Source organism: Electrophorus electricus, chromosome 9, assembly GCF_041902795.1.
Source record: "Electrophorus electricus isolate QZ-2024a chromosome 9, ASM4190279v1, whole genome shotgun sequence".
Classification (NCBI taxonomy): domain Eukaryota; kingdom Metazoa; phylum Chordata; class Actinopteri; order Gymnotiformes; family Gymnotidae; genus Electrophorus; species Electrophorus electricus.
In genome coordinates this window covers 20981594-21006500 of record NC_137505.1, presented here as the reverse complement: position 1 = coordinate 21006500, position 24907 = coordinate 20981594, and the positions used below count along the sequence as shown (strand labels likewise).

At 47.1% G+C, this 24907-nt stretch overlaps 3 protein-coding genes across 13 annotated transcripts in view; 2 read left to right on the top strand and 1 right to left on the bottom strand.

Annotated features, from left to right (window-relative positions):
• kcnh3 (potassium voltage-gated channel, subfamily H (eag-related), member 3) overlaps positions 1-3171 on the bottom strand; it is a 94301-nt gene extending 91130 nt beyond the window's left edge. The window contains exon 1 of the mRNA XM_026995907.3: positions 2719-3171. Coding sequence (XP_026851708.2) covers positions 2719-2794 — 76 coding nt within the window. The 5' untranslated portion in view covers positions 2795-3171. The remainder of the gene's footprint in view (positions 1-2718) is intronic.
• Positions 3172-4580: 1409 nt separating this feature from the next.
• Positions 4581-15026, top strand: idh1 (isocitrate dehydrogenase (NADP(+)) 1). Of its 2 annotated transcripts, none has more exons than XM_081720788.1 (9): positions 4581-4644; positions 5333-5462; positions 8368-8659; positions 11415-11520; positions 12440-12617; positions 12964-13115; positions 13292-13432; positions 13728-13890; positions 14434-15026. In XM_081720788.1, exons 2-9 carry the CDS (start codon positions 5341-5343, stop codon positions 14525-14527), a joined length of 1248 nt encoding a protein of 415 aa, XP_081576914.1. In that variant the 5' UTR covers positions 4581-4644; positions 5333-5340; the 3' UTR covers positions 14528-15026. The 2 variants fall into 2 exon arrangements, with proteins under 2 accessions (XP_081576914.1, XP_081576913.1); XM_081720787.1 differs by lacking the exon at positions 4581-4644 and adding an exon at positions 4955-5184.
• A 3778-nt stretch (positions 15027-18804) lies between these two features.
• Positions 18805-24907, top strand: part of plekhm3 (pleckstrin homology domain containing, family M, member 3) — a 30660-nt gene continuing 24557 nt past the window's right edge. For 6 of the 10 annotated variants that reach the window (XR_014125270.1, XR_014125269.1, XR_014125271.1 and 3 more), the window contains exons 1-2: positions 18853-22468; positions 22835-23707. Coding sequence is in view for 7 of the 10 variants with exons in the window: in XM_081720638.1 (XP_081576764.1) it covers positions 23254-23707 (454 nt within the window). In the remaining 3 variants the exon portion in view is untranslated. The other 4 variants (XM_026995918.3, XM_081720641.1, XM_081720639.1 and 1 more) reach the window with 4 other exon arrangements.

Genomic DNA, 24907 nt, shown 5'->3' with positions numbered 1-24907 from the left:
CTCCATGTGAAATCTGTCTCTAGATCGTGTGTGTACATTGTAGTGGCAGTTTCATGTGACACAACAGCTATAAACAAGACAGAGGCAGGGTAAAAGTAGAGTGTAAAATGGCCCGTTCTATACGCGAGCACGTCCTAAAGACCTCAGCTGTGCAACAGCTCCTCAACTGCACACGGTCATTTCCATTCCGCGTCTCTCGGCCTGAACTTATTGTAGGATCAGTTGGTAAGATAAAGGTCTGTTGATAAACATGTACACATGCTACAACAATTACATTATTACACTACATTATTATACTAAATTATTCTAATAGTATAGCTGTCAACTCATTGCTTTCCAGGGGGCCTTTAGAGTTGTGAGTGCCTGACTTGTGGTCACACTTATGTTATCCATCGTCAACCAGGATTTTCTGGTTGCCCAGTTTGTGAAACTGTCCAGCAGTTCTAACAAGGCTACACTGCTTTCTCAGACAAAGAACCTCCACTGCTATCCTCAGAGTGACTGGGAGTGACACCACTGCCTACTTACTCAACAAGGACTCAACCACAACCCTATTAATTTCTCATTTGTCATTCGGAGACTTAACGAGGGTTTCAATGAGTGTGTGTGTGTGTGTGTGTGTGTGTGTGTGTGTGTGTGTGTCTGATGCACTTATTTGTTTTTCCACCGTTTCTTCTGGTGCTCTGCTTTTGAGTTCTGACAACGGAGTGTCCCTGTTCTGCACTGAGCGCAAAGCGGGTAAAATCCTGACACTAGCGTGTGAGTTAATTACAATGACTGCTCTTCTGCTGCTGGAGGTGTGTAATTAGCCGCGTGCGTGCGCGACTCAAAAGGGGCTCGCCTGCGTTTACGCACTCACAATTATGCTGATCATTCGGCATGAGCCAAGGTCCGGATGTGGATGGGTGGGGAGGGGGCTTTTTTGCTTTTCTTTTGATAGTTCCCCAAGGCAATCAATGTGCCTTGAAAGCCGAGTGCGGTGTTAACAGGTTTAGGGGTTAAATGTATGCAGCGCAATTAAAGGTCTCAGAATGCACGTACTGGGGGGAGGGTTTGCTCTGGTACAGTGACAGACGTGGATGGAGTGACTAGCTTTCACCAATTACACGTGACACTGTGGGCCAATCCATGTCTTTCATTGCAGTAGCAATCAATGTAGCATTTCTTAACTGTAGAATGCAGTCGATAATTAATTCAGTCACAAGTTTAATGTTTGGATGTATCTCTAGGAGAGAAGAGATAACACAAAGGCTCAAAGACTGACAGCTGGCATTGGATCCTGCTGGCTGAGATGAGCAGATTCACTGTTTTTCGGCACTCTGTAGCTGCACTTTTAAAAGACTTGAACTGTGCTCCTTTTTTCTCCCAGTGGCCCCCAAACAGCCAAACAGCCTTCATCCTGGGTCACTTTCTCAGTCTGTCCTACAGTCACTATTTTTGGCCAGGAAGAGTCAAAAGACTTTATCAATAGTCTGCAACAACATGCACAACACAGGTCTGTCCTTGACAAAAACAGATCAGCGGTCGTGCAGAAGAAGTTGTGCATGGAGCTGTATACGACGTGTGAACGCGTGGGCAGGTGGAACGCCGAGGCGGCTCGTGACAAAAACGTGCAGGCCTAAACGGGCAACTCCGCGCTGCACATGCGCAGACTAATGGCGAGGTGCTGTTTTCCTGGATAAAAATGTCTTTTCATACACGGTGAAAGTTGAAAGTTCTTATCTTAAGGTCACGATGCCATTTGCGGTTCCCTCCCCCTCTCCCTACATTAGTAAGGGTTTGTCTGCCTCTAATTACCAATCAAACACAAATATCCCCGCAAACGGAGCTGAAGCGCGTGCTCTGCCTGCGCCGTTACCAGCGCGGAGGCGCGAGGAGTTTGAACCGGCCTTTGGCTCGTGCATTCCCCCGTTACTGGCTGCTTTTTCCAGACCGACACGCATCACTGGTTTGGGGAACGCGCGTCCGACGAGCGTGCTCCACATTCTTCGCACCGCGCAGCTCGAGTCGCCGTCGTTGTATGTGAGATGCGCTCGGTCCGCGACACCCTCCGCCCACACCCACCCCCCCAACCGCGCGCCAAGAGACGCACACGGCCGGTTACTCATCCCTTCTGCTCAAAGATACATCGCTGGGCGTGCGAAGTGTTCAGGAGTGTGGAGTGTCTGGAGCAGCCAGGAGAGGCGCAGCGCCTTGCATGGTAAAGCTGCAGCGCGCTGGGACTGGCACACTCGTCCGAGTGCGCGTTCTGTCCCGGTGACACGGAACTTGCTCGTGAGTGAGGCTTCCCCATGCTTCATATTCTTCTGGTGTCCAGCGCGCAGAACAGTTCAGAGGGGGGGAAAGTTTGAAAATCGACTGTATTGCCAAAAAAGAGAGACCACCGACACATAAACCCTTGAACAGATTCCAAGTTGAACTAAAGTTTCAGTAAAGCAAACGTTCAGAAAAACATGAAAACGCCACGGCTGTGATGACGAACCGGGGACATAAATGAGAAAAGCGTTGGTCAGGAAAATGAAAATGGGACAGACGAGTTGTTTGATAGTAATTATAGGCTGAAACAGAAAATGTATTATAAATATCTGTGCTATTTTAAAGTGTTACCAAGGCCTCTGTAGGCTTATTGAATGATCTCAACCTTAGAGCTTAAAGGCGCATTTGAGAGACATCAAAATTGTCCAAACAACTGGCAGGTGCGCAACCGCCGCTACTTACGGGTGCCGTCGAAACGGGTCGCGATGGTGTCGAGGAACGTGTTCTGCGGAGCTAGCAGACCTCTCATTACCGGCATCCTGGTCCGGGCGGACTGGGTCCTCCTCGCTCGGCGCCCCGGGCCGGTGGAGTCCTGCTCAGCCCCAAAACCCGGTAAGAATCGGGATGTTCCGGGCGCGCATCCTAGCCCCTGGAGGAGCGCCCCGATCCGTGAAACGCGCGGCTCCACTTTGGCAGCGGGGTAGCGACCCCTCAACGGCAAGCCATTATATTCGCCCGGTAGCCACCCCGAATCCTGCAGGACCGACAAAACGCAGATGGACGAATTCACTCTAAAAGAACAGCGTGCAAATCGAAAGCAGGGTGCGCACCGCCCGTGCTCTCGTTCCCGGGAGGCTGGAGTTTGGGGGAGCAGCTGCGCGAACTCCTAACAGCCTCCGAGACGCGAATCCTCTGTGTTGCTTGGTTTCTTTTAGTTGGTACCACCAGCAGATGTGGTGTCACGTGGTGAGCCCTGGGACCGAGCCTTTGTGTGCAGATTGGCAGGACGGTTAGGTGTGCACCCCTCTGTCATGTCCATGACAAGAATGGAAATTATGCTTTTCGGATATCCTGGTCGCTTTTTCATGCCATGCACCAGTATATCAATCACAATGCAAAAGAATAATAAGTTCGATTAAAATGTCATGCATATAATTGTGCGTACATATTAGTGAAGTTACTTTTTCATTTCTCGTTTTATATGCCGTATTATCTATTGCCTATCTAGGCTTAAATAGGCGTACCTACGGTAGACAATGTATTGTTTAGCCGATGTCATGTTCATATATGATACAGCAGATATATGATGTGGTGTTTTTGTCCTGTGCTGGAACACAGTCTACATAATGATGACGTTAAGCGTAAAGGGAATCGTAGTAACCGACGCTGTTTTGTACGCACAATTAAATATGAACAAGTGTTAGTAAATCATTTAGTGCAACTGTACCTATAGGGTGTAAAGATGTAGCTAAAGTGTATCAGGACAGGTTTTGGTATAGAGGAAGAGGACTTCAAACAACAGCCTTCAAAGACCGCGTCATTTATGCGCTTTTGTTTGGCCAATTTCGTTTGGGCGACTGCAATACCTGTGAAACAGCGACATCTTCCGGTCAAAGAGGAGAACTGCCGTTATGTCCTCTCCCATCACATTGGTGGAGTTTCGGGTACTGAATGGTTCACCTTCTTATGTTCTGCATGGCAGAGTCGCCATTGAAGGGTCCAAACCAGCCGTTTGGTTTGATCCGAGCTTTGCGCTAAGCGAGAATGATGAACTATGGCTTGTTCAAGGAATCCATTGCGTTTTTAGACCTGTTTTGTAGTTACTTAAATTGCATGCCTACCTGGTGTTTATTTGGATGGAAAACTACGATTTTATTTTTTTTTGTAGAAGTAGAGTTATCAGACAAACCTCTACGCTGAATAATATTTCCAGAGAAGCTCTTATACTATGAGTTCAGGGCCTTCAGTTACAGTCATGACCACGGGGGGCGGATTTGCAGCTTGCAAAGTGGGTAAAAGTGTCTATTAATACTGAATCTTATCATCGCGTGTGTGTATCGAAAATGCACATTTTATGTGGGATTCATGGGGATAGGAAGCCGCAATGAAAATCAATATTTTATCAATATTTTTAAAAATCAACATTTTATCTGCAATTTCCACCGAAATAGGGCGGGTCTCTCTGGAGGAGATGCACTCCCGCCCCCAGATTTCATTGGTCCAGCCAAGTTCCGTGTTAGCTTTGATTGCCTGGAGCCCTCTAACGCGGCGTAGGGTTTCACGCCCCGGCCAATCCTATGCTCGGATCCGCGAAAGCCCCGCCTTCCTCTCGAGTCACTTGAAAGGAAGCAGGCGCAGGCTCGCGCGTCCGTCTCGTCCGAGTTAAAGGTAGGGTTCGTCACTGATCGCCTGTGATACGTGTCGCTTGTTTTCTTTTCTTGCTTTTTTAAAAAATCACACTTTAAAAACTTCCCACTTTAAAACTGCCAATTTCCGCAGACTGCAATGAACGGACGCGGTGCGCGCGGCCTATTCTCCAGAGGCGCGCTCGCGCAGCGCCGCTCTTTCGGACGGTTTCGCGAGCCGGTTCCTCGGTGTCGAGGCTATTAGCAGTCGGGTCGCGCCCGCGCGTCCCGGATCGTTGATGGAAGCGCGCGCGCGCGCGCACGCCTCTGCTTTCGAGGGCGGGACGTTCAGCACGAGTCACGAGGGCACGTCGTAGTGCGTGGCGCAGTGTACGGGAAGGGTGATATGCAGGACACGCAGGACACATTTGTTTCGGCGTGATTCGAGCGTCGGCCACACGCACCTGTTGCACAGCCTCGCGGCTTCAGCTCGTGAGGGGTTAAAAGAAGACTCGCGGCATCTCTGGGTGGAATTTACTGAGTCTCAGGAGACTTCATTTAATTTTGCAAAGGCCTTCTTGAGGTGGTGCACTTCGGGATGTTATAAGCTGTATTTATTTTTTCATTGTTTTTATATGTTTGTGCGAAGCACGTTGCATTGTCACTGGTTTGTAAAGTGGTGTATAAATAAACACCCCTTGCTTTCATGAGTGACTGGACTTGTCTTTCAGGTTCCAAAATGTCTGAGAAGATCCAGGCTGGTTCTGTTGTGGAGATGCAGGGAGATGAGATGACCAGAATCATCTGGGAACTCATTAAAGAGAAGCTCATCTTCCCATACCTGGATCTATGCTTACACAGGTGTGTGAGTGTGAGTGTGAGTGTGTGTGTGTGAGTGTGTGTCTGTCTGTGTGTGTCTGTGTGTGTGTGTGTGTGCGTGCGGGTGTGCGTGCGGGTGTGTGTGTATGCGTGTGTGTGTGTGTATGAGTGTGAGTGTGTGTGTGTGTGTGTGTGTGTGTGTAGGGGATGGTGAAGAGAATTAAATATTTCCAGTAGTATTGTGCACTGTCATGTAATTTACCTGTTAGCACGAACATGTTTGAAGGTGTTACCAAGGTTACACTTGATACTGCATGTAAGCAGGTTGCTGTAATGTCTGGCTGATAATGTTTCACCGTTTAAAGGCGTTCACAGTGACCAGGCTTCTATAGACACATGCCTTTCTGTGTTGTGCAGATCCATATAAACTTTGAGACCATCTTTGAGGCCATGACATCATATTCAGGTGTTATTTCAGTCTTACCATTTTTGCTCATATTTTGGCATTATTACACACATATTAATTACTTGTAAATAATAGCAAATTAGCAATTCTGATATTTGAAGAAACATCTCATACATACAGAGGGAATTAATAACAGGCAGTAATACTTCTGAGTACAAACTGACCAGCTGGCTGTGTGATGCACCTGTTTGATGTCACCCACCCCACGTGTGTCTGACCTTTAGACTTCGGAGTACTACTGTTGCGCATGTCATATTACAGACACAGAACTGAGCATCTGCACTGTGAGCATATGGTATAAACTTTGTGCTATATGATAATCTCATTGAGAGCAGTGGGGTTTCAATATTTGACATGCATTTCATCTAACCTTTGAGGACCGTGTTGATGCACATGTTAGGCAATGTTTTCATTAGAGCTTCTGGTCAGGAGCAGGTAGACTTTGCAGTGTTTCAAGAGCCTTCTGTATCATTTCAGTTCTGACCAGTTACATCCTGCGTTAATGTAGTCATGCGTAAAGGAACTCAAAAATGAAAGTTTATCCTAATGTCCCCCTTCATTATCTATTAACTGGTAACATGGCCACTGAAATGTTGTGTTGCTTGTACTTTGAGGTGATGCTTTATGTTGGCTGTACGGTCTCCTCTTGGCTTGACGTGTTTGGACTTGAATGAAAACCTGGTTTGTTGGGCTACCTGGTGGAAGGACATTGGTCCAGTCTCTTCCCTCATTTGATGTCTTTCAGGTTCGTGTCTGTTTGAACTTGCCTTAGCCAAAGCTGATTTCGGGTAGCAATGCATATTCAAGGACGTGATGGGGTTTGAGGTTTTTAATCAGCGTGGTTGATGCTGCCTTGTGCTCCAACCCTCAGAAGGGCAGGAAAAGCGGGTCAAAGGTCACAGCGACAGAACACAATAGGCAGAACTCATGAACACAGAGCTCAGCAACCTTGTCAAATGTGTCACTTGGCCCAGTGCAGCGTAATGATTGTAGTGCTTCTCTCGTGGTAAGGAATGCAACTACCTGATATGAAATATTGTTGGCATCTCGCTTCTCTCTGAGTGCTTTTGGGGTTTTGTGAAGGATACATTTGCATACAGACTAGGCTTAAGTTCAGTCTTGGGCCCTTGTGCTACTGAGACCGTTTGTGAAAGCACCCAGTGTAGAAGCATCACGTCTGTGTTGTTAAGGTAGGACTGTAACACACTGGCTAAATGCTTTCTGTCATTCTGGGGTTTGATCCCTTATGTTCATAAATATTAAAAGCTTCTTGCTGGCAGGTATTTTGCACGTGTCGAGTTGCGTGTTATTGTAGTGATTTTTATATTCTCTAGGGCTGTGTACAGAATATCGGTACTGCAATATATCACGAATACGCTCCTGTTGATATGGGAATTCGATAATCATGTGTGTCGATATTTATGAACAATTATGTTCTTCACCCAGTGTGAAACTCATGCATTCAAATTTAAGTGCAGTTTTCAAAACATCCAGCAGTGGACGTCTTAAAAAGGAAAAAAAAAGGTTTAGGGAAAATCAACACATTCGTCTGGGAAAAATCATCGAAAAGCAGCTGTTTTCTCTATAGTGGTACTTAGGTTGTCATTTACTTTCCCTATTGATTGTGTGATTGGTTTTTGTTTATTATTATTAACCGCAATACATTAATAACGAATAGTACTTTTGTGAACATTTACCTTAATAAAAGACTGTTAACAGTCTTTTAATAAAACACATTGTAAAGTTATTGCCAAAGCATTTTTCTCTGGCTGTTTTCTCACAAGAGTGCAGAGAGGCAGAGTTCACTGTGCCGTGTACAGCCTCATTTCGCTTTGAGCACAATGGGCCAACTCATACCATTTACCCCAAGGTTTAAGGTGACACTAACCGAAGCTGGCACAATGGCAACACGTGTCCTCTGTCATTAAATGTCGCCAGCGTATGTCAGCCTTTACGTGATGTGTGGTGCTGCCACCTGTCATTCTCGTTTTCAGAAGACAGTGGTCGATGAATGCTGCTTTGGAAAAAGGGCAAACGTCCCAGCAAGAAGTGTGGGTTGGTCCATCTTTTCTCTATCAAATGTAGAAAGAGTATAAAACCAGTTTTTCAGTCGTCGTTTTCCTAGAGGAACCCCACATGTTCACAGGCTCGGTATGCTGGTTACGGGTTAAGCACTAAAAGGCATTTTCTCATTAGTGAATGTAGTTCTTGACTCATTTGCATATGAAGAAGTGCCCCAGAAACTTCACAAAAAAGCCTAGAAAAGAAATGTTTCGAGGCAGCTTATGTGTGAAATGTAGAAGTGTACGATGGAAAAACGGCTGTCACTTTTGCTTTGTGTTCTTTGCGGTGACTGAGACCCGTCGCGCAATCTTGGCCAGTTGCGTTCCAGTAGTGGACTGCGTGTGGAGAGCCGTGAGGCATCATGGGAGCCTTTACGCCACTGTGTGTGCACTTTACCCGCTGTTTCCTCCCTCACAGCTATGACCTGGGCATCGAAAGCCGCGATGCCACCAATGACCGGGTCACCGTGGAGGCGGCGGAGGCAGTGCGACGCTACAACGTGGGCATCAAGTGCGCCACCATCACGCCCGACGAGAAGAGGGTGGAGGAGTTCAAGCTGAAGCAGATGTGGCGCTCGCCCAACGGAACCATCCGGAACATCCTGGGGGGCACCGTGTTCCGAGAGGCCATCATCTGCAAGAATATCCCGCGCGTCGTGCCTGGCTGGACTAAGCCCATCATCATCGGCAGACACGCGCACGGAGATCAGGTCAGGACTGCTGTAGCAGGGACTCGTCTCGGACGCGCCATCCGCACGTAGATGGAGAGTCTGATGTCTATAGTGCTTTAATTAACCTCAGCACACTGTCAGGATTCTGCCCATTGCATTCTGATTGGCTGTCCCCACTTCTGCAGGTTTTTTTGTTGTTGTTCCAGATGACCTGTGTTTCCTGGGGGACTGTTTATATTGTGACTCCATTTTCGAGATTGCTTCCTTCTATGCGTCATGCCAAAATAGCTGACTTGTGATTAGTCGTTTTGCACATCAGTCATATTTCCTTTTCCTACACGCTGTTTCCCACAGGTCTGAGATATCCCAGCAGAATGGGCCAGCATCACCTGCTAGCACACACATGGCCTACAATGACAGTTTAGTGAATATTTTTAGTAATTTCGCATATCTCACTGATCCAACACTTCCCTGCGTATACACCCATAGGACGAGTAAGGCGAGCAGTGTTTGGTGTCGAAACAAGTTTGGTCAGTGCATTTCACCTCACTGCTGACTGCTGTTGTAATTTCCCATCAAATGAACACATTTTTATCATCAAGGCTTCTGCTTTTATTTATTGTCGTTTCACACTAAACGCTGACCTTGGATATCTGTGGTGATCTACGTCTCTGTTCATCGTCCTTGCACAGTGTTCTCTTCAAATGTTCTTGAATGCTTATTTCTACTGAGTAAATGCATGAAACATTAGGGATCTAATTAGTAGCTAAAGATAGTCCATGTCTTTATAACTGCCACAGCCTTGGGAGAAAACATTAAACTCTTTCTTACATTTAGCCAGGACACCTTTGTTGCATCTTGCACTACGGTGAAGTTACTTGTGCTAAATACACTCGAGTCTTGTGGTCAGCTACCGACAGAACATGGTTGGTCTTAGAGTCTGAAACTACTACCAAAGTCAGAGAAGAACTGCACAGTAAGCTCCGTGTTTGTTTGTAAAACGTTTCTCTGCACACTGCAGAGCAGGTGTGATTGTCAAGGGAGCAGCGATGGAAGATTCTCCACTAGAACATCGATAGCGAAATGGCATCATTCTGTCAGAAAAAAAGAGTGGGGAAAAATGCTAAAATGTGTGGCCAAACATACTCTGGTCGTTACGGTACTTGGGTGGCCTGCTCAAGTAGATGTGGGAAACGCTGCTAGTACAGTACGTGGTTCTCACGGATAAGTCTCAGGTGCACAGGCTCCTACTGTTGTCATGCATTGTGTGCAAAACCCAGCGTAAGTAAATTTGTGCGCATGACCTTTGGCAGTACGGTTAACCAACTGATCTTACAATAACTTACCATTTCTACCTTTGTCTTTCCTGTCCTGACTCAGAGGAATACACCTCATACACTCTAACTGGTGTTCTCAGCACGGTCCTCGCCGCTCTACATGAAACGCGCGGGTTTAGCCGTGGGGCATCTCTGCAGTTCAAAGGGTGCAACTTCAAATCTCCACCTCCTTTAGTTACGTGGGCAGCTTTGCAGGAAGCCTTCACTACCACATGCGCGCTGCACCCACCCCCCTGACACACACCCACCCACCTCGCCCAATTAAATCACTGAATAGATTTTGTCAGAAATGGGATGACCCGAGTGAGTCCTCTCTCTGGGCAAAGTTCAGTCAGTATGTGGCCCACGGTGCCCTTTGAACTACAGAACCCACGCAGCGTCCGCCATATGGGTTTGACACGCTGTCCCCCTGCAGCCTTTGTGCTGCGCTCGGGCCATTAGCTGGCCCGGGCTCCAGCCCGCTGTGAGTGCCCTTTGGTCCTGCCCTCGCAGCCCGGATCCTCCCCACAGAACTCAGCTGTACGCTACATCAAAACGAAGGTCCTGCACGTCTGCTGGTCACATCCTGTCCATGATGGTTCAGGGCCTTCGCCTCGACTTGCCGTCCCACCAGGGTGAACCAGACTTGGAGAACTCCCTGTGGGAAGAATGGAGGGTGTGTGGATGGGGACCGCATGATTACAGGCGTGGTGCCGGTGAACAGCATGGGTCAAGGCGCATCGCACAGTGGGCAGCTGCTTGCTTTTCCATGGATTGCTGTCCGTTGGCTCGCTGGGCTTGGAATTGACTTTCAGAAGGTCATCCGATGGTTGCGGCATGTGTTTCATAAATGGACCAACATCGGGTTGTCGGGAATTACAAAACACAGCTCTGCATAATCTGGTCTGGGCATTTTTGTTTGGGCCTTACTACTCCCCAGATTAGGTTATGGCCAGATGCAGCAGACATGGTCCTTCTGGAGGTCCATGAGCATTGGCGTAGCACAAACGTCTGGGGGACCAACACAAGAGGCAGGGTGGGAGACCCTTTGAAATGTTTATTATTTTTAAAATTTACATTCACCTCCTGAATGATGCTGTGCAGGGTGGAACGACATGCCCCCTCGTTGCCAGAAAGGGTCACATCCGTTTATTTTAGGGTTCTAGACTCGGTCTTGGGTAGGTGAGCTTGTTGCGAAGGCTCAGGTGCATGACTGCATGGTAACTGCTAATAACGTCCTCGCGCACTCAGGCCAGTCTCTAGCCCTTTCTAGTTGTGATTTAAAACGCACAATGAACCGGTTTAACCATCCTATTCTTTATTGGTCTTTAAAGGATCTGTTAATTAACCTACGATAGCCTCTGAGGTCTGAGTGGAAGCTTGATTCAGGCACTAGATGGCACTCTTATCCTTTTAAGACCGCAGTCACTCCACAGTTCCCCGGCATGACAACCCGCATTTCCTCCCTCCTGTTTCAGTACAAGGCCACGGATTTTGTTGTACCTGGCCCTGGACGTGTGGAGATGACCTACACGCCGAAGGACGGAGGAGAGCCCCTTAAGTTCGTTGTCCATGATTTCCAAGGTATGACATTCAGAAGAACAAAGGGTTTGCATATACTCCATTTTGGTCCAGTTACAATTCGGGTAGCTCACTACTCCAGTGCGCTGCTGTGTTTTGCCTCTCCTGTTACTGTACTTCCAAGTAACCCAGAATGCACCACTGGCTCCCAGTCCTACAGCACGGCATGATGCAAGCACGTTCCCTGTACAGACAGCCTGTTACTTGAGCAAGCGCTGTGTTTACCTTCTCAGTAATACAGTGTGTGAGTCTCTGTTTGTCTGTACCTCAGCCCACTTTGAGCAAACAGTGTGGTAATTAAATATGAATTTTGCATACATTTGGACAGGCCAAGGGTCAGACCGATGTACGGAGAGCTGGTGCATTGCCAGTTAAATCAGGTTAATCATTAAGCAGTGTGAGGTGGTCCTTAACTGCACAGGTCTAGACTGACTGAGCATGCACGCTCTACGAACAAACGTGTGAGGGTAATCAGGTTCCTCAGCCTTTGACAGGACCGTGGTGACTTCACATTTCAGTTCAGCCAGTTCTGTAGGGTGATAAAAGCCCCCTTGCAAAAAAAACCCCCACATCAGCCATTTCCCCTTTTTGTGTAATCAGTTATTTTAGTTTTTCATTTTGTACAGTTTACCATTACCGTACCATGAACATAGATGGTTTTTCGTTGCGAGGCCTCGGTTGAGGGAGGGAGAGCGTTGTGGGAGGTTCTGCACAGGCTGGAACATTACTGATGCCAAGTTAAGTTCCCATGACTCAACATCCCAGAAAAGGCAGGGTCCCTGTAGGATGTTGGACAGGGTATCTCTCTGTATGCTCTCCCCGAGGCGAGAGCGTGGCGGTCGTGGCCTTGACCCCAGGTTGTGATGGCAGACTCCTGACATGCCTTCACCCCATCCCAACCCGCCTCTGGGACCGTTGGCAGGTACCGGTGGGATCGCTATGGGCATGTACAACACGGACCAGTCCATCCGGGACTTTGCTCACAGCTCCTTCCAGATGGCGCTGTCCAAAGGCTGGCCTCTCTACCTCAGCACCAAGAACACCATCCTGAAGAAGTACGACGGGCGCTTCAAGGACATCTTTCAGGAGATCTACGAGAAGTAAGCCCGCTGTTCAACAACACACACAAAGACCGTTACATATGCTGTTACAGGAACGGAGGCAAAAGCCAGAGAGACATTTAGAGCAGCATTTACGTTCAGATTTGTTTTGCTTTATAAACATGGTGATCCACGAAATTTGGATAGTAGCCCAGAGTGGTTATAGGACACATTACATTAGACAATAGAAACTTTAATGCTGAGAAGCCAAACAAGTACATAAATGTACATTATCCTGATGTGTGTGTGTGTGTGTGTGTGTGTGTGTGTGTGTGTGTGTGTGTGTGTGTGTGTGTGTGTGTGTGTGTGTGTGTGTGTGTGTGTGTGTGTGTGTGTGTGTGTGCAGGGAATACAAGGCTCAGTTCGAGTCTAAGGGCATCTGGTATGAACACAGACTGATTGACGACATGGTGGCCCAGGTCATGAAGTCTGAGGGTGGCTTCATCTGGGCCTGCAAGAACTACGATGGAGATGTACAGTCCGATTCTGTGGCCCAGGGTAGGACCGACCGCCGCACGCACACACACACGTTGCGCGCACGCCCTCGTACACCATCCTTCCTCACGCCTTGGTTAGAATTCTCCACGAGGAAAGCGTGTGAAGGGACACTTTCCCAGTGCTGTGGGTGTTCAGTTTGCCCCATGTCAACCCCACCCCCCCACCCCCGCGCTCAGGCTACGGTTCTCTGGGTATGATGACCAGCGTGCTGGTGTGTCTGGACGGGCGCACGGTGGAGGCTGAAGCGGCCCACGGCACGGTCACGCGCCACTACCGCCAGCACCAGCAGGGCAAGGAGACCTCCACCAACCCCATCGGTGAGATGTCCGCATTCACACGCGCACACACACTCGCGTATAGGACAAAGGACAATCTGAACTTACAGAAGCACTGTACACCGCTTACTAGCGCGTGTTTTTATCTGATGTGTGTCCATGGTGTGCGTATTCACGGCTGTGTGTATCCGCTGCCTTCTTAAAGCACATTCGAATATGAATGTCAATTCATTAGACGTCCCAGCAGAACAAAATCACAGAATCACCTCTCTAGTTCCACACTAAAGAAACACACATGCGCACCCACCCACGCACCCACCCTCTCGGCTGTCTGCAGCCTCTATCTTTGCGTGGACGCGAGGTCTGCTGCACCGTGCGGAGCTGGATCAGAACGCCGGGCTGCGCGCCTTCGCCCAGGCACTGGAGGCCGTCTGCGTGGAGACCATCGAGGCTGGCTTCATGACCAAGGACCTGGCCATCTGCATCAAAGGCCTGGCCAAGTGAGTCCCGGCTCTCTCCACGGACAGAGCACCGCACGCTTCAAGTACAGGTCAAGGAAATGTGTGAAAGGGACTATAAGTATACACACAGCAAACTCCTATGGGAGAATCTACACGTAATCATGCAGTAATGCCTAAACTCTCGTCACCAGGTTTGTTCTCGCTCTCTTCTGAAGCACTTTCATGTTCCTTCAGTTAATTAATAACAGTAGTAATTAAAATGACCGTAAAAAAGCTCGCTGTGCAGCTGGACGCGTCTGCAGGTTGGCAGAGTGAACTAGTGCTTGTTCTGCTGAGGTGAAAAACAAAACTCTCTTTGATCGATTCCTCCAACAAAACAGCGGCTGAGTGGCTGCGTCTCGGGTGGAGGAAGGAAGTCTAGAAGAGCAAGCAGCCTGCGGAGCACAGACACGCTCTCAACCTTTCAGTGTGACTAGAGTGTCTACACACTCTTGGTTTTGCTGTGGAGCAGCTCTGATCTGTGTGTGTGTGTGTGTGTGTGTGTGTGTGTGTGTGTGTGTGTGTGTGTCCCACCCACTCCAGCGTGCAGCGCGCCGACTACCTGAACACGTTCGAGTTCCTGGACAAGCTGGCGGAGAATCTGAAAACCAAGCTGTCCAGCCAAGCCAAACTGTGAAGCCGTCCCGGAGACACGCCCACGCCATGCCCCACCCCCTTCCTTCCCACTGACAAAGGACCGACAACACACTCGGATCTCCGACCCTGGTCCTATGCCAGTCCACCTCCGCTCCGGGAGGACCGTACCACTAACGCCAGAGGGGAGGGACGCACTTTCAGGTGGAATGAATGAAAGTGTCTTTTCCGGGGATGAGGGATGGTGTTCTAGGTAGTTCAGACAGTCCTAACCCCATGCACCATTTTACTTCCACCGTTTAATCATAATATTACTAATTTAATATTCGAAAAGCCAGCATTACACTCAGTCCTCAGCATTGTTCTAATATCATGTTTATTGTTGTACTAGTATCAGAACCAATAGAGAACATGTTCTGTCTCACTTGTCAGTAAACTCTAGAGCCTCTTCCAGCCATTGTGGGTCAGGGTATACCGACCCACATACTTTTATTACAGTTGTACCATGCATCTGTAGCTAATAAAAAGTGGAACTCACAACATGTTACTTTTGTCTGAGTCTAATAGAAACCTGGCCCGTTGCCAGTGGTTTTCCGCAGCAGTGGCTTGTGTTGTCCATGTGGGGGCGCTGCAGGCACTACCCTTCATTCCTGCTGTGGTTCCACTGCGTTGGCTTCTGTGCCGACAGGCTGGGCAGTCGCACAATCCTCGCTTTAGTTTATGTCACCAACAAGCCATCGCGCAATCGGGAGAACCTATATTGGAGCATCAAGGCGCGTCAGGCGTGTGTCTGTTGGCCCCTAACGCCGTACTAAAACCACGGTCTTGCAACGAGACCGGAGCTGATCAAGATGACACGTCACTGAATGCACCCAGAATAGCGCCATTGTCTATAATCGCTACCAATATCTGTCTTGTGTCTGTTTTTATGGTGGCACAAAATCAGGAAGGAAGGAGGGGATGTGTGCGGATCACTGTGCCCACATCCACTGCGGCGAGGATCCTTGACGAGATTAGGTACCCGCGATGGAAAACAGAAGCGGGGCAGGTAATCCCGGGGGACGGACTCCACGAGCCGAGGAAACGTATCAGCCCTCTCAGGCAGCCCCTATTGTCCTCGGAAAATTGGATTCTTCCTGTAAGAATGGCGACTTCGTTTGGAAGTCTGCACTTCAATAAAACTGCTTTGGTGCTGCCGTGAGGAGAACGTTATTAAAATGAAACGGGAAGTCAGTGATGCCTCCTGTGTGAATGGAGCCTGTGTGTGGACCAGGCCGGTAATAAGGCTGCTGCAGAACAGCAGAGCCGCGAACGTTTTTCTTAGCGAGACCAGACCGATCTCGGCAGAGTCAGAACCGTCCCCCTCAGGTGGGCTGGGTCACGGAGGGACAGTTGGTTGAAACCAGCAACAGGTGTTGAGTCTTTCATTAACAAGGAAAAACAAACAAACAAACAAGCAACTATTCACTCAAAAAATGATGGCGCAATCATCTTTCTATCTGTTTCTCAAAAACAATGATCACTACCTTTTCTATAACTACTAAAATCTCTCTAGTCCAAAGTCCTGATCCCTCTATGCAGCCTATGTCCAGAGCTTTCAAGCTACCCAAGATAAGAAACGACATCCAGACTTTTTGCGCTTCTCACGTTATCTGTTTCTCTCTCTCTCTCTCCCTCTCTCTCGCTCACCTTCTCTGTCTCTCTAAAGCGAACGGCGGTTTCCATGGGGACGGCGTAGGCACTCCGCTCTTCAAAAGCAGGCGGTGCAGAGGTAGCGGACCCTTTTGTGCTGGAGAGGAGAGCATGCGGCAACACTGGGCAGATGAAAGCCCTGCCATCCTTAAACCCAATCATAATTTAGTCATCAGTGCAGGAGGACATCATCAAAATACAGAGAGAGCGCGCGAGCAGGCAACAGGGGAAATAGAGAGAGGAGAGAGGTTTGGGTCAAGAAATCCAAGAGCGGGAGAGATGGTGGGCCTGATGTGCGTGAATAAATCTCAAAGAGATAAAGCAGTAGATAAAAGAAAAAAGACTTTTTGCGGAAGGCGACGCCTGGTTCTGGTCTCGCGTTCTATAGGCTCAGAGTGACGGGCGAAATAAGGGAGGTGAATGATTTGTTCATGGATTTTAGGTAGTCTTAGACTGCTGAACTAATATGCACACGCCATTATTTACGTTTGCCTCTGAGAACTAGAATACAGCAGAACACAGCAAGGGTGTAAATCTCCACTCAGACGTCGTTTCACCACCTGCAGAAGTCTTTCTCGCCCTGCTGGGGGCAATACGCGTTGGAAATATTGTTGAATTGTGGGCGTTCTCAGTACCATTACCTGCGATGTAGCTAAACGTGTCAAAAAAAACAAATTATTGTTCTGATTATCTTCCTAAAGTGACAGTAAAGAAATTTGTGCTTATTAGTCGTGCAATTATATACATGTCGTCACTGCCCAGTGATTATGTTCCTTGGACCATTACTGGTTTTGAGTTGTCAAAATGGAGGTCATGTGATGAGTACAAAAATTGATTTATTTGCTTTTGTCTTCCTGTAAGCTTACAAACTATGTAGCCATTCAAAAATCTTTTACTTCCAGAATATCAGTGATGCGGTAAATATTAAAATGTCCCTTTGACAAAAGTTAGATGTCTCTTTGACTTGCAATGGAATATGAAAATTATTCAAGTTTTGACAGCTAAATGTAAGTATTATATAGGCTTTAATCATTCAAATCTACGCTTAAAACATGGACATGGTCAAAACTGCTTTAAATGTTTCATTTCCAAATCCCGCTACGGTTGGTATTTGTCACTAATTCCACCATTCACCCTCTCACCTTTGACTAAGTGCCCTTGTGTGCGCGTTTGACACGGTGCCGGTGCCCCTCCCCCTCCCCGGGGCTCCACCGCTGACACTCTTAATAGACTTTAAAAAGGGCAAGAAGGCCGAACCCGAGCTCTGGTGGCGTTCTGCGGTGCATTAGCATTATGCGTGGGCTGCCGTGCTCTCTATAGGTCATTCGCAACATGGCGTCTTCGGGTTTACAGCTGAGGCACACATCGCCATTACCCTGCAACAATGGTACAGAAAGGAACTTATTTGGGGCCATTAGCAGGGCTCTCTGCCTCCTTCATTACAGCAGGGTTTTTTTTTTCAACAAGCCAAGACAAATGACACAGAAGGGGGTGGCGTAGCAGGAGGGAAGTTCCCAGGTTGAAATGGGTCCCCGTCGTAATTACTGTATTCCTCCTGTGCCTTGAAGGAGACTTGAAAAATGTTTCTTTTTCCACACGGACCTGGACAGTGGATGGTGTGCTGGCGTCAAGCACTGCTTCCTCTGGGTTACTAGACAGCAATCTTACATCCACTGTCCACTCCTCTAACTCCACTCCACCCCACCCCACCCTGCTCCAGTGTTTCTACCACAGAACGTGTCTTAATGATGTCCAGACAGTTTACAAACTGTAAAATAGATTTCCTTGGATGCATATCAATAGACTGAATATCACTCAGAGGTGCAACAAACAATCCCACCAGTCCTGGAAGTATGCCACACAGGTGTGTGATGTGTGCAGTGCTGTCTGTGAGTGAATAGGCAGGAATCATTTTTGTCATTGTGGTTCAGTACTTCAGCACACTGAAATAAATCACTGCTTTATCTCAGACTGCACTCCAGGTATACTATACTTAATTAAATGATCCATTTTTGCCATTAAACTAATATAAACCTCTTCCCAGAATTCTTGAGGGTTGTCTTTTTGGCAAAGCAGAGAACAGTATTTCTAATTATTTTTTTATTTTGTTGATAGTTAAGGGCTGTCCCTTGTTTATCTTCACCTTTGCTGTTTTCAGCTTTCTGGCTGTTTGACTTCCGTAAATTCTTTCACTTCTTTTTTTTCACGTCCTTGCAGATTTATTTTCTTATGTGCTAAATAGGTAACAGGCACATCATTTCAGTAATGTCTTGCTCATTTTGAAATTGTACTGAAATACATACACACAATATCATGTACCTCAACCTTGATTCCCTCAAACGTCTAATAGGCCTGGCTGAATAGTACTATAAACCATTGAGTTAAGTAGTGCTATTCCTTTTTCAGATACTCTCCTTTTAAATACTTAGCTTCCTATTAACACTTAGGTTGTTTTGCCTTTAATGCAAATACTCTGACGAAAAGATCATTCTAAACAAGCTCTTTATTTACATATCCACTAGTCTATATTCATATACTGCAACTACTGTCGCTTGCTGTTCGTCTGAGTCTAGACGGGGCGGAACAGTTCTACGACAGCTTAGGTTCCCTCCCGTACACATTTAAGCTGTCGGAACAGTGTATGACAGTTTGTAAACAGACGCAGGTGAGTCATTGTTTTACAATCTCAGACTTATGTAAATATCGGGAAGAAACGTCCGCCTTCGAGCCGTTCCCAGAACTGCGAGGACTGAGCGTGTTTAAACAGGCGGAGCTGGGCCAGCAGGCACTGCTCGGACTCGTGAAAAACAAATGTCATTGATGAAGGATGTGGCTATGCGACAGCTAGCCAGCTAGCTTTAGCCTGTTAGCAGGCTAGTTCTGGCCTCTAGTCATTAGATGAGCATGTTAGCATGCTAGCTCTGTGGCCTCTAGTCAGATGAGCACGTTAGCTAGCGAGCTAGCTGTACGCGTTAATGTGTGGTTCGTGGATCTCTGTGCAGTGTTTACCCTTCTTTCTCTAAAGCTGTGTTGTAAGTCTTTAAACGGTTAAAAGTGACGGGCAGATGGCTAGTTCTCTAGCTAACTCTTCACAGCATGCTTGGGGATGGCATTAAAATAACAACTTAACCAGCTAGATAAAAACTGGCACCCGCCACTGGCCCTGTAAGCAGGAGGTAAACAACCGTTATTCCGTTAAAGGGAGTCAACTGCTAGCTAACCAGATGCTCCCCATTTAGCGTTTTCTGAAGTACCCAGTTTAAAATATCCTGTATCCTGCCTGGTGCCTGGTATTACTTTTTTTTCTGTAGGGTAGATGAGTATTTACAGTAATGCACACTTATACACTTTTTAAGGACGTATTACCCATTTGACAGAGCTGCATTACAGGTTTATTTTTAGAGACTGTTCACAGTTTTAACCCCTGACTACAGCATGAATTTTCGCTGAATATTTTTATGTTGTGGAAAATGCCCAATGCAGAGATGAAACTGGCAGACTAGTGGGTCTTATCCTGGACCTGGTATAAGTCCAAACTTTGTTTCAGGGTTTGTTTTTGTATTCTTTCTTAAAAAAAATATCCAGCCAACTGTGATACTCTCTTGATTAAAGCCTACTGTATCTAGTAATGCGTGGTATCACATGCATGTAAAAGTGGCCCAAATATTTTCCTCTATATGTGACACAATTCTGATTTGTCATTTGGATGGCAGTGTGAACAGCAAAGAACATGTCATTATGTGACTCATCATTATGTGACTCAAATCCAATTATTTTCGTTTGATTAATTTATTTTTTGGTACTTGTAATGAAGGCTGAAGGCAGCCACCCTACCTGGGACTCGAACCTGGGTTTGACAGGAAGTAAACACTCTGACCACTGGACCACAGAGCCAGCTCCCTGGTGAAGTGGCCAGAGCACCCATCTTCTCACACCATCTTTAAAACTCCTATTTAATCTTAGTAAGTGACGGTCTCCATCACATTACTGAATTCTAATACTATACAATGCGTAGCAATGTGACCCAGGCTACTTTCGAATCACAAGCCACATTGTTTGATTGCAGTTTTGTCAGGTCAGGTTTTCCTGTCTTGACTTTGCTCTGGAAGATGGCAAAAAGCTCATCAGCTGTACATGATCAGCTGGAAAAAAACGAACAAATTAGCCAGACGGCTAGAATTGACCATTTCCCTCTGATCGTTTCTCTCTCCTGTTGGTCTTTTGCTGTGCACGCCATGCTTGCTGACATGCTAAGTGCATGCATAGGCAAAAGGCCACTGATTCTGATCTAGCAGTTCTCATTCATGCCATATGGTCAAAATTGTATACATATCTGATCTAGGACTGCATATGAAAGTGACTCTAATCTAATTTGTGTCCACACAGCCCTGAAAAAAAAATCAGATCTGTGTCACATTAAGGCAAAAAAAAAAATCAAAGTTTAGTGACTTTAGCCTGTTTAAATAGCACTTTTACCACTGCCTCATGTCCTGGAGTCATGAATGTGTGGTTTATAGATGTATTCACCAAAACCTCTTGGCGTAAAGTCATTATTTAGAATTAATTAGAACTAATATTTGGACTGTTCTTTCTTTTATGTTCCCACGCCATTTATATGGTGCATTTTCTTCAAAAAAATGTGCTCACCTTGGACTAATATTTTAGCTAATCATCATTTGTGTAATGTATTGACTCCAACTAATTTATACCATACAATATAGTAGGAAACAGGAAACCTGATTACTTAAAGATAGTTTGTTTGGCAACTGCTTAAATTGTAGTTGAATTCAATCACATCCAATTAGTATCAGTTCTTTGCACTTCAAATGTTGGTACAAGTTCTATATAGTTTTTATTTTGAAGCTTGTTCAAAAATGAATTGAACTGATAGAAGCCTAATTAGAAAATTAGACTCTAATAGGAGCCTAATTAGAAAATGATGAATCGATAACATTTCTGAAACAGACTCAGTCCTAGCTTTAATATCTGCCCCCCTTACACAGTGTTTAAAATCTGTGGTGTTTCATGTTTGCCTCTCTACACAGTGTTTAAAATCTGTGGTGTTTCATGTCTGCCCCCCTACACAGTGATTAAAATATGTGGTGTTTCTGGAAGGGTAAACACATCTCGTGTTGGTTTTTCCATGTACTTCATCAGAACTGCCATGACACTAAGACATGCCAGCCATTTAGGGCCGGATAAAGAAAAAATGATTTCCATAACTTCTTTTATGGCTTCATGTATGTGATTTATAGGTGAACTGAATAACTTCCTTGTTCATAACAGAAATTACATTTGAATGCATCACCTCCATGCGAACTCTGAACCAAGCATCTTACAGCATTCAAGGGCATAAAAGGCTATAAAACCTTAGAAGACAATATGCATTATATATGTTTACTTCGCATGATGGAGCAGAGAGATTTTGCTGGTGGGTTTAAAACACAGCATCAGTGAGTGCAGCCGCAGGCGTGGAGCTCAGCTTTGTCCATGCCTCCTCGGTGCTGCGCCGTGATGCCTGCTGCCAGGATGCTAAAAATAGAAACTGTCTTTGCATCCCTCACGCTACTTCATCTTTATGAGGAGATCAGAACACTGGCAGCCATGATCTGATGTATCCGATACAAGACACTTGGCCCTGTCTGTCAGTCTCGGCCCAGCAAATCTGTCTCAGAGCTGTTGTCCAATGCCATTGATTCACCGACACTAACTACTGCCAACATGTAATTTGGTTCAGTGGTTGGTATCTGTTTTTTCAGTAGTGTCACCTTTTTGGGTTTAAGGATTTCTGTGACTAAATATTTTCCAAGTGGGCTGTGCCAAGCAGGGTTGTATTTCCTCCTTTGCCATGCAGAGTCACGTTTTAAGTAAGGATGTAGAAAGCCGTGGATTGTTCTGTTTGCAGAGCTCTCCAGCTCACCCCTTATCCATGAATCCACATCCCTCTTACATACACACACACACACACACACACTCTCACTCAGTGATGCTGACTTTGCTCTTCCGGCATTGGCCAGGGGTGACGTAATGCCCTCTAAATAATGCACGGCCTTAAGAAAGTGAAAGACCCTCAGCCGGAAGGCAGAGGAAATCGATGTCCGCGTGGGAGACGGGGAAGCCAGGGTGAGACAGACTGGGACGCAGCATCACATGAAATGCAATAGCAACAAACAGAGCTCAGTGGAGTAACCGGGGAACCTCACTACTGCGCAGCCCAATCAGTAAAAGAAAGTGATCCGTCTGCACATCTAAACCCAGGTAACCGAGGATCTGCTTCTACATCAAAGCTCAGGTAACCCAAGGTCTGTCTCTATAGGAAAGCACAGGTGCCTATTCTCTCATTGATTCAGGCAGTAAGCTGTCTACAGGGTAATTTAAGGGACAAGTGGAATAGGTGAACTAAATAATCCAGGACAAGATTGTGGCTTTTAAGACAAAGCCGGGAACGTGCTCTCTGCTGTTTTTACACGTTACCTGCTGATGGACTATTCTGTTCTGGGCATGAGATCCCCTGTAGTGTTTGTTGCTGTGTCTATAGTCATATCTCGACAATGCCAAGCTCTTCGTGTTTTAACTCCATTCAGCGTCAGTGACATGGACTAACTCCTTCATTTGCGTGCAAATCTGACATGTTTTTGTCTCGTTTGTCTCGATGCAGGATGTTGATGCCTGGACCTTTGCTCCGTGCACCACATTTTGGTTTCAGCCACTGAGACTGAATCTTTGATGTCCAGTAATGTTTGATGACGAGGCACTGCATGGGCTGAACAGTACTAGGACTGTCGAAGGCTGCTAAACGCTCTCAGCTCGCCAGTGACTGGTGGCGCAATAAACCAGTTTCCAAAGATACCGGATTGACGGTGTTGTTTTACAGATCTGGTGTTCGTGCTGGAAGCGTTTGCAGCGTTCGAGGAGCACCAGTTTTGCCAAGCTTCCTCTTGGGCCCAGACAGCAGATGTTCCATCTTTGCTGCCTCGAGGTGTCTGCATCCGCTCCTTCCCAGGTGTGCACGCTAAAGGAACCCGCTCACTTCCTCCGCCTCTCCGGCTCCCCTCTGGTACGCCGCCTGTGTGGGTGATGGAGGGCTTGGAGGTCGAGGACATCAGCCCGGCCCTCGAGGCCACAGAGGACTACCTGCACGGACCGGACGGCGTGCAGGACGACGGCCAAGTTCGGCCACCCAAGCTGAAAGAAGTTTCGGCTCTGGACGAGCTGAGCTCTAGCGGAGTGTGGGGGCTGCTGTCTGGGGGGCAGGCGGAGATGTCGTCCCACCGCCTGGCCTGGGCAGAGCAGACGTCCTCCTTCGGCGTGCTTGGCTTGAGGAGTGGGAAGAGGAACCGAGCTCGCTCCACCAACGACTTGGCGGCCCACGCCAAGGAGAACAACTCCACCAGCAACACCAGTGGGGGCTTCAAGAGGGGGCACAACAGATCCCGCTCCGACGTCAACAACCGGACGTACATGGACAATGGCGTGCCAGCAGTCGACAAGAACACACTCAAGAACATGGCGCTAAATAACCAACAGGAAGGTGAGGCTTCGGTGTAATATGACTGACCTGATTACTTTACTGCAGTTTTTTTGTTTTTACACATTGTAATGATTTTCTAGCTGATATCTGCTCAGCTAATAAATGGAGAGCATTCATTGGTAGCCGTGGTCTCAAAGCCTGCTCCCCTCACCTCCCCCATCGCACCTGTGTGACCACGTCATCTTTTTATCACGGAGCGAGACATGGGCCGCGGGGAGGCGGACGGGGCTGCGCTGATTAGATCGGATTAGCGGTTTCGCCGTCGCGAGTGCCCGGATCTGCTGTGCGCGTGTTTGTTTGTTTGTCTCCGTGTTCATTTGTTTGGGCAAGCCGCACATCTGAATTTGAAAGGGATCCTCGACAAAGAAGGTACTAGTGGGATAATGCAATTCTGCGACAAAACGGGCACTGTGCTGTAAAAGAGTGAGTCCCAATTACCCCTGATATTAAGAGGATTAGCATACAAGTGAAAAGGTATTAGTGGGCTTGCGGCCAGGCGGGGCCGGCGGCCTGAGCGCGCAGAGCGCACGGATTCCTCTTTCAGCGATGCTTACTGTTCCCGCCTGTGTTCATGAAGGTAATTGCACAGTATGGGGCAATTCACTGCTAATATAATCAGTGTCACCTTTCTTCAATGTATTTGATTGGTTTAGTCCTGTGCTCGCTAATTCATATAAAACTGATTAAGTATAGCCCGCGGACCAAAAGCCGCACTCGCGTCGCTCAGAATGCTTCTTTATACCTGCCTGGTAGGGCCTGTCACTTTGCATCTTAAATTTGACGTAGTTTGGCCTGGCGTTTGTGAGCTGCAGGACAGAAGTTTGCGTAGGGCGGGGAGAAGAGAGCAGAAGGACTGAACTGCCCACCAAATTACGCTTTCCTTTCCCAGTGCGGCACACCGAGCAGCGCCTTGGCCTCGGTGACTTTTAAAAAATTTGCATATGCTCCTTCAGATTCTAATGTTGATGGATCTGTTGATTACTGGAAAGGGGCAAAGCCTCGACATCCCTCGCCACACTTGAGTTCTGTTTAATTACGTAACTGCTTCGTTTAAAAGGCCTCCGGTTAAATATAGCTTGTTTTCAGTTCCTTTTTTATTCTTCCTATGGACAGCAATAAAACCTCCCAAATAGCAGAGAATGCGCTAGCTTTACGTTACCTCTGTTTAAGTCGGTATGCCTGCTAAGCTACAAGCCGTCA

Excerpts from the sequence above, each read along its gene's own strand:
- idh1 (XM_081720788.1), top strand. The coding sequence starts at position 5,341 with ATGTCTGAGAAGATCCAGGCTGGTTCTGTTGTGGAGATGCAGGGAGAT. Across the intron at positions 12,618-12,963 it reads TTTCAGGAGATCTACGAGAA|GGAATACAAGGCTCAGTTCG; the intron begins GTAAGCCCGCTG and ends GTGTGTGTGCAG. Across the intron at positions 13,891-14,433 it reads TGCATCAAAGGCCTGGCCAA|CGTGCAGCGCGCCGACTACC; the intron begins GTGAGTCCCGGC and ends CACCCACTCCAG.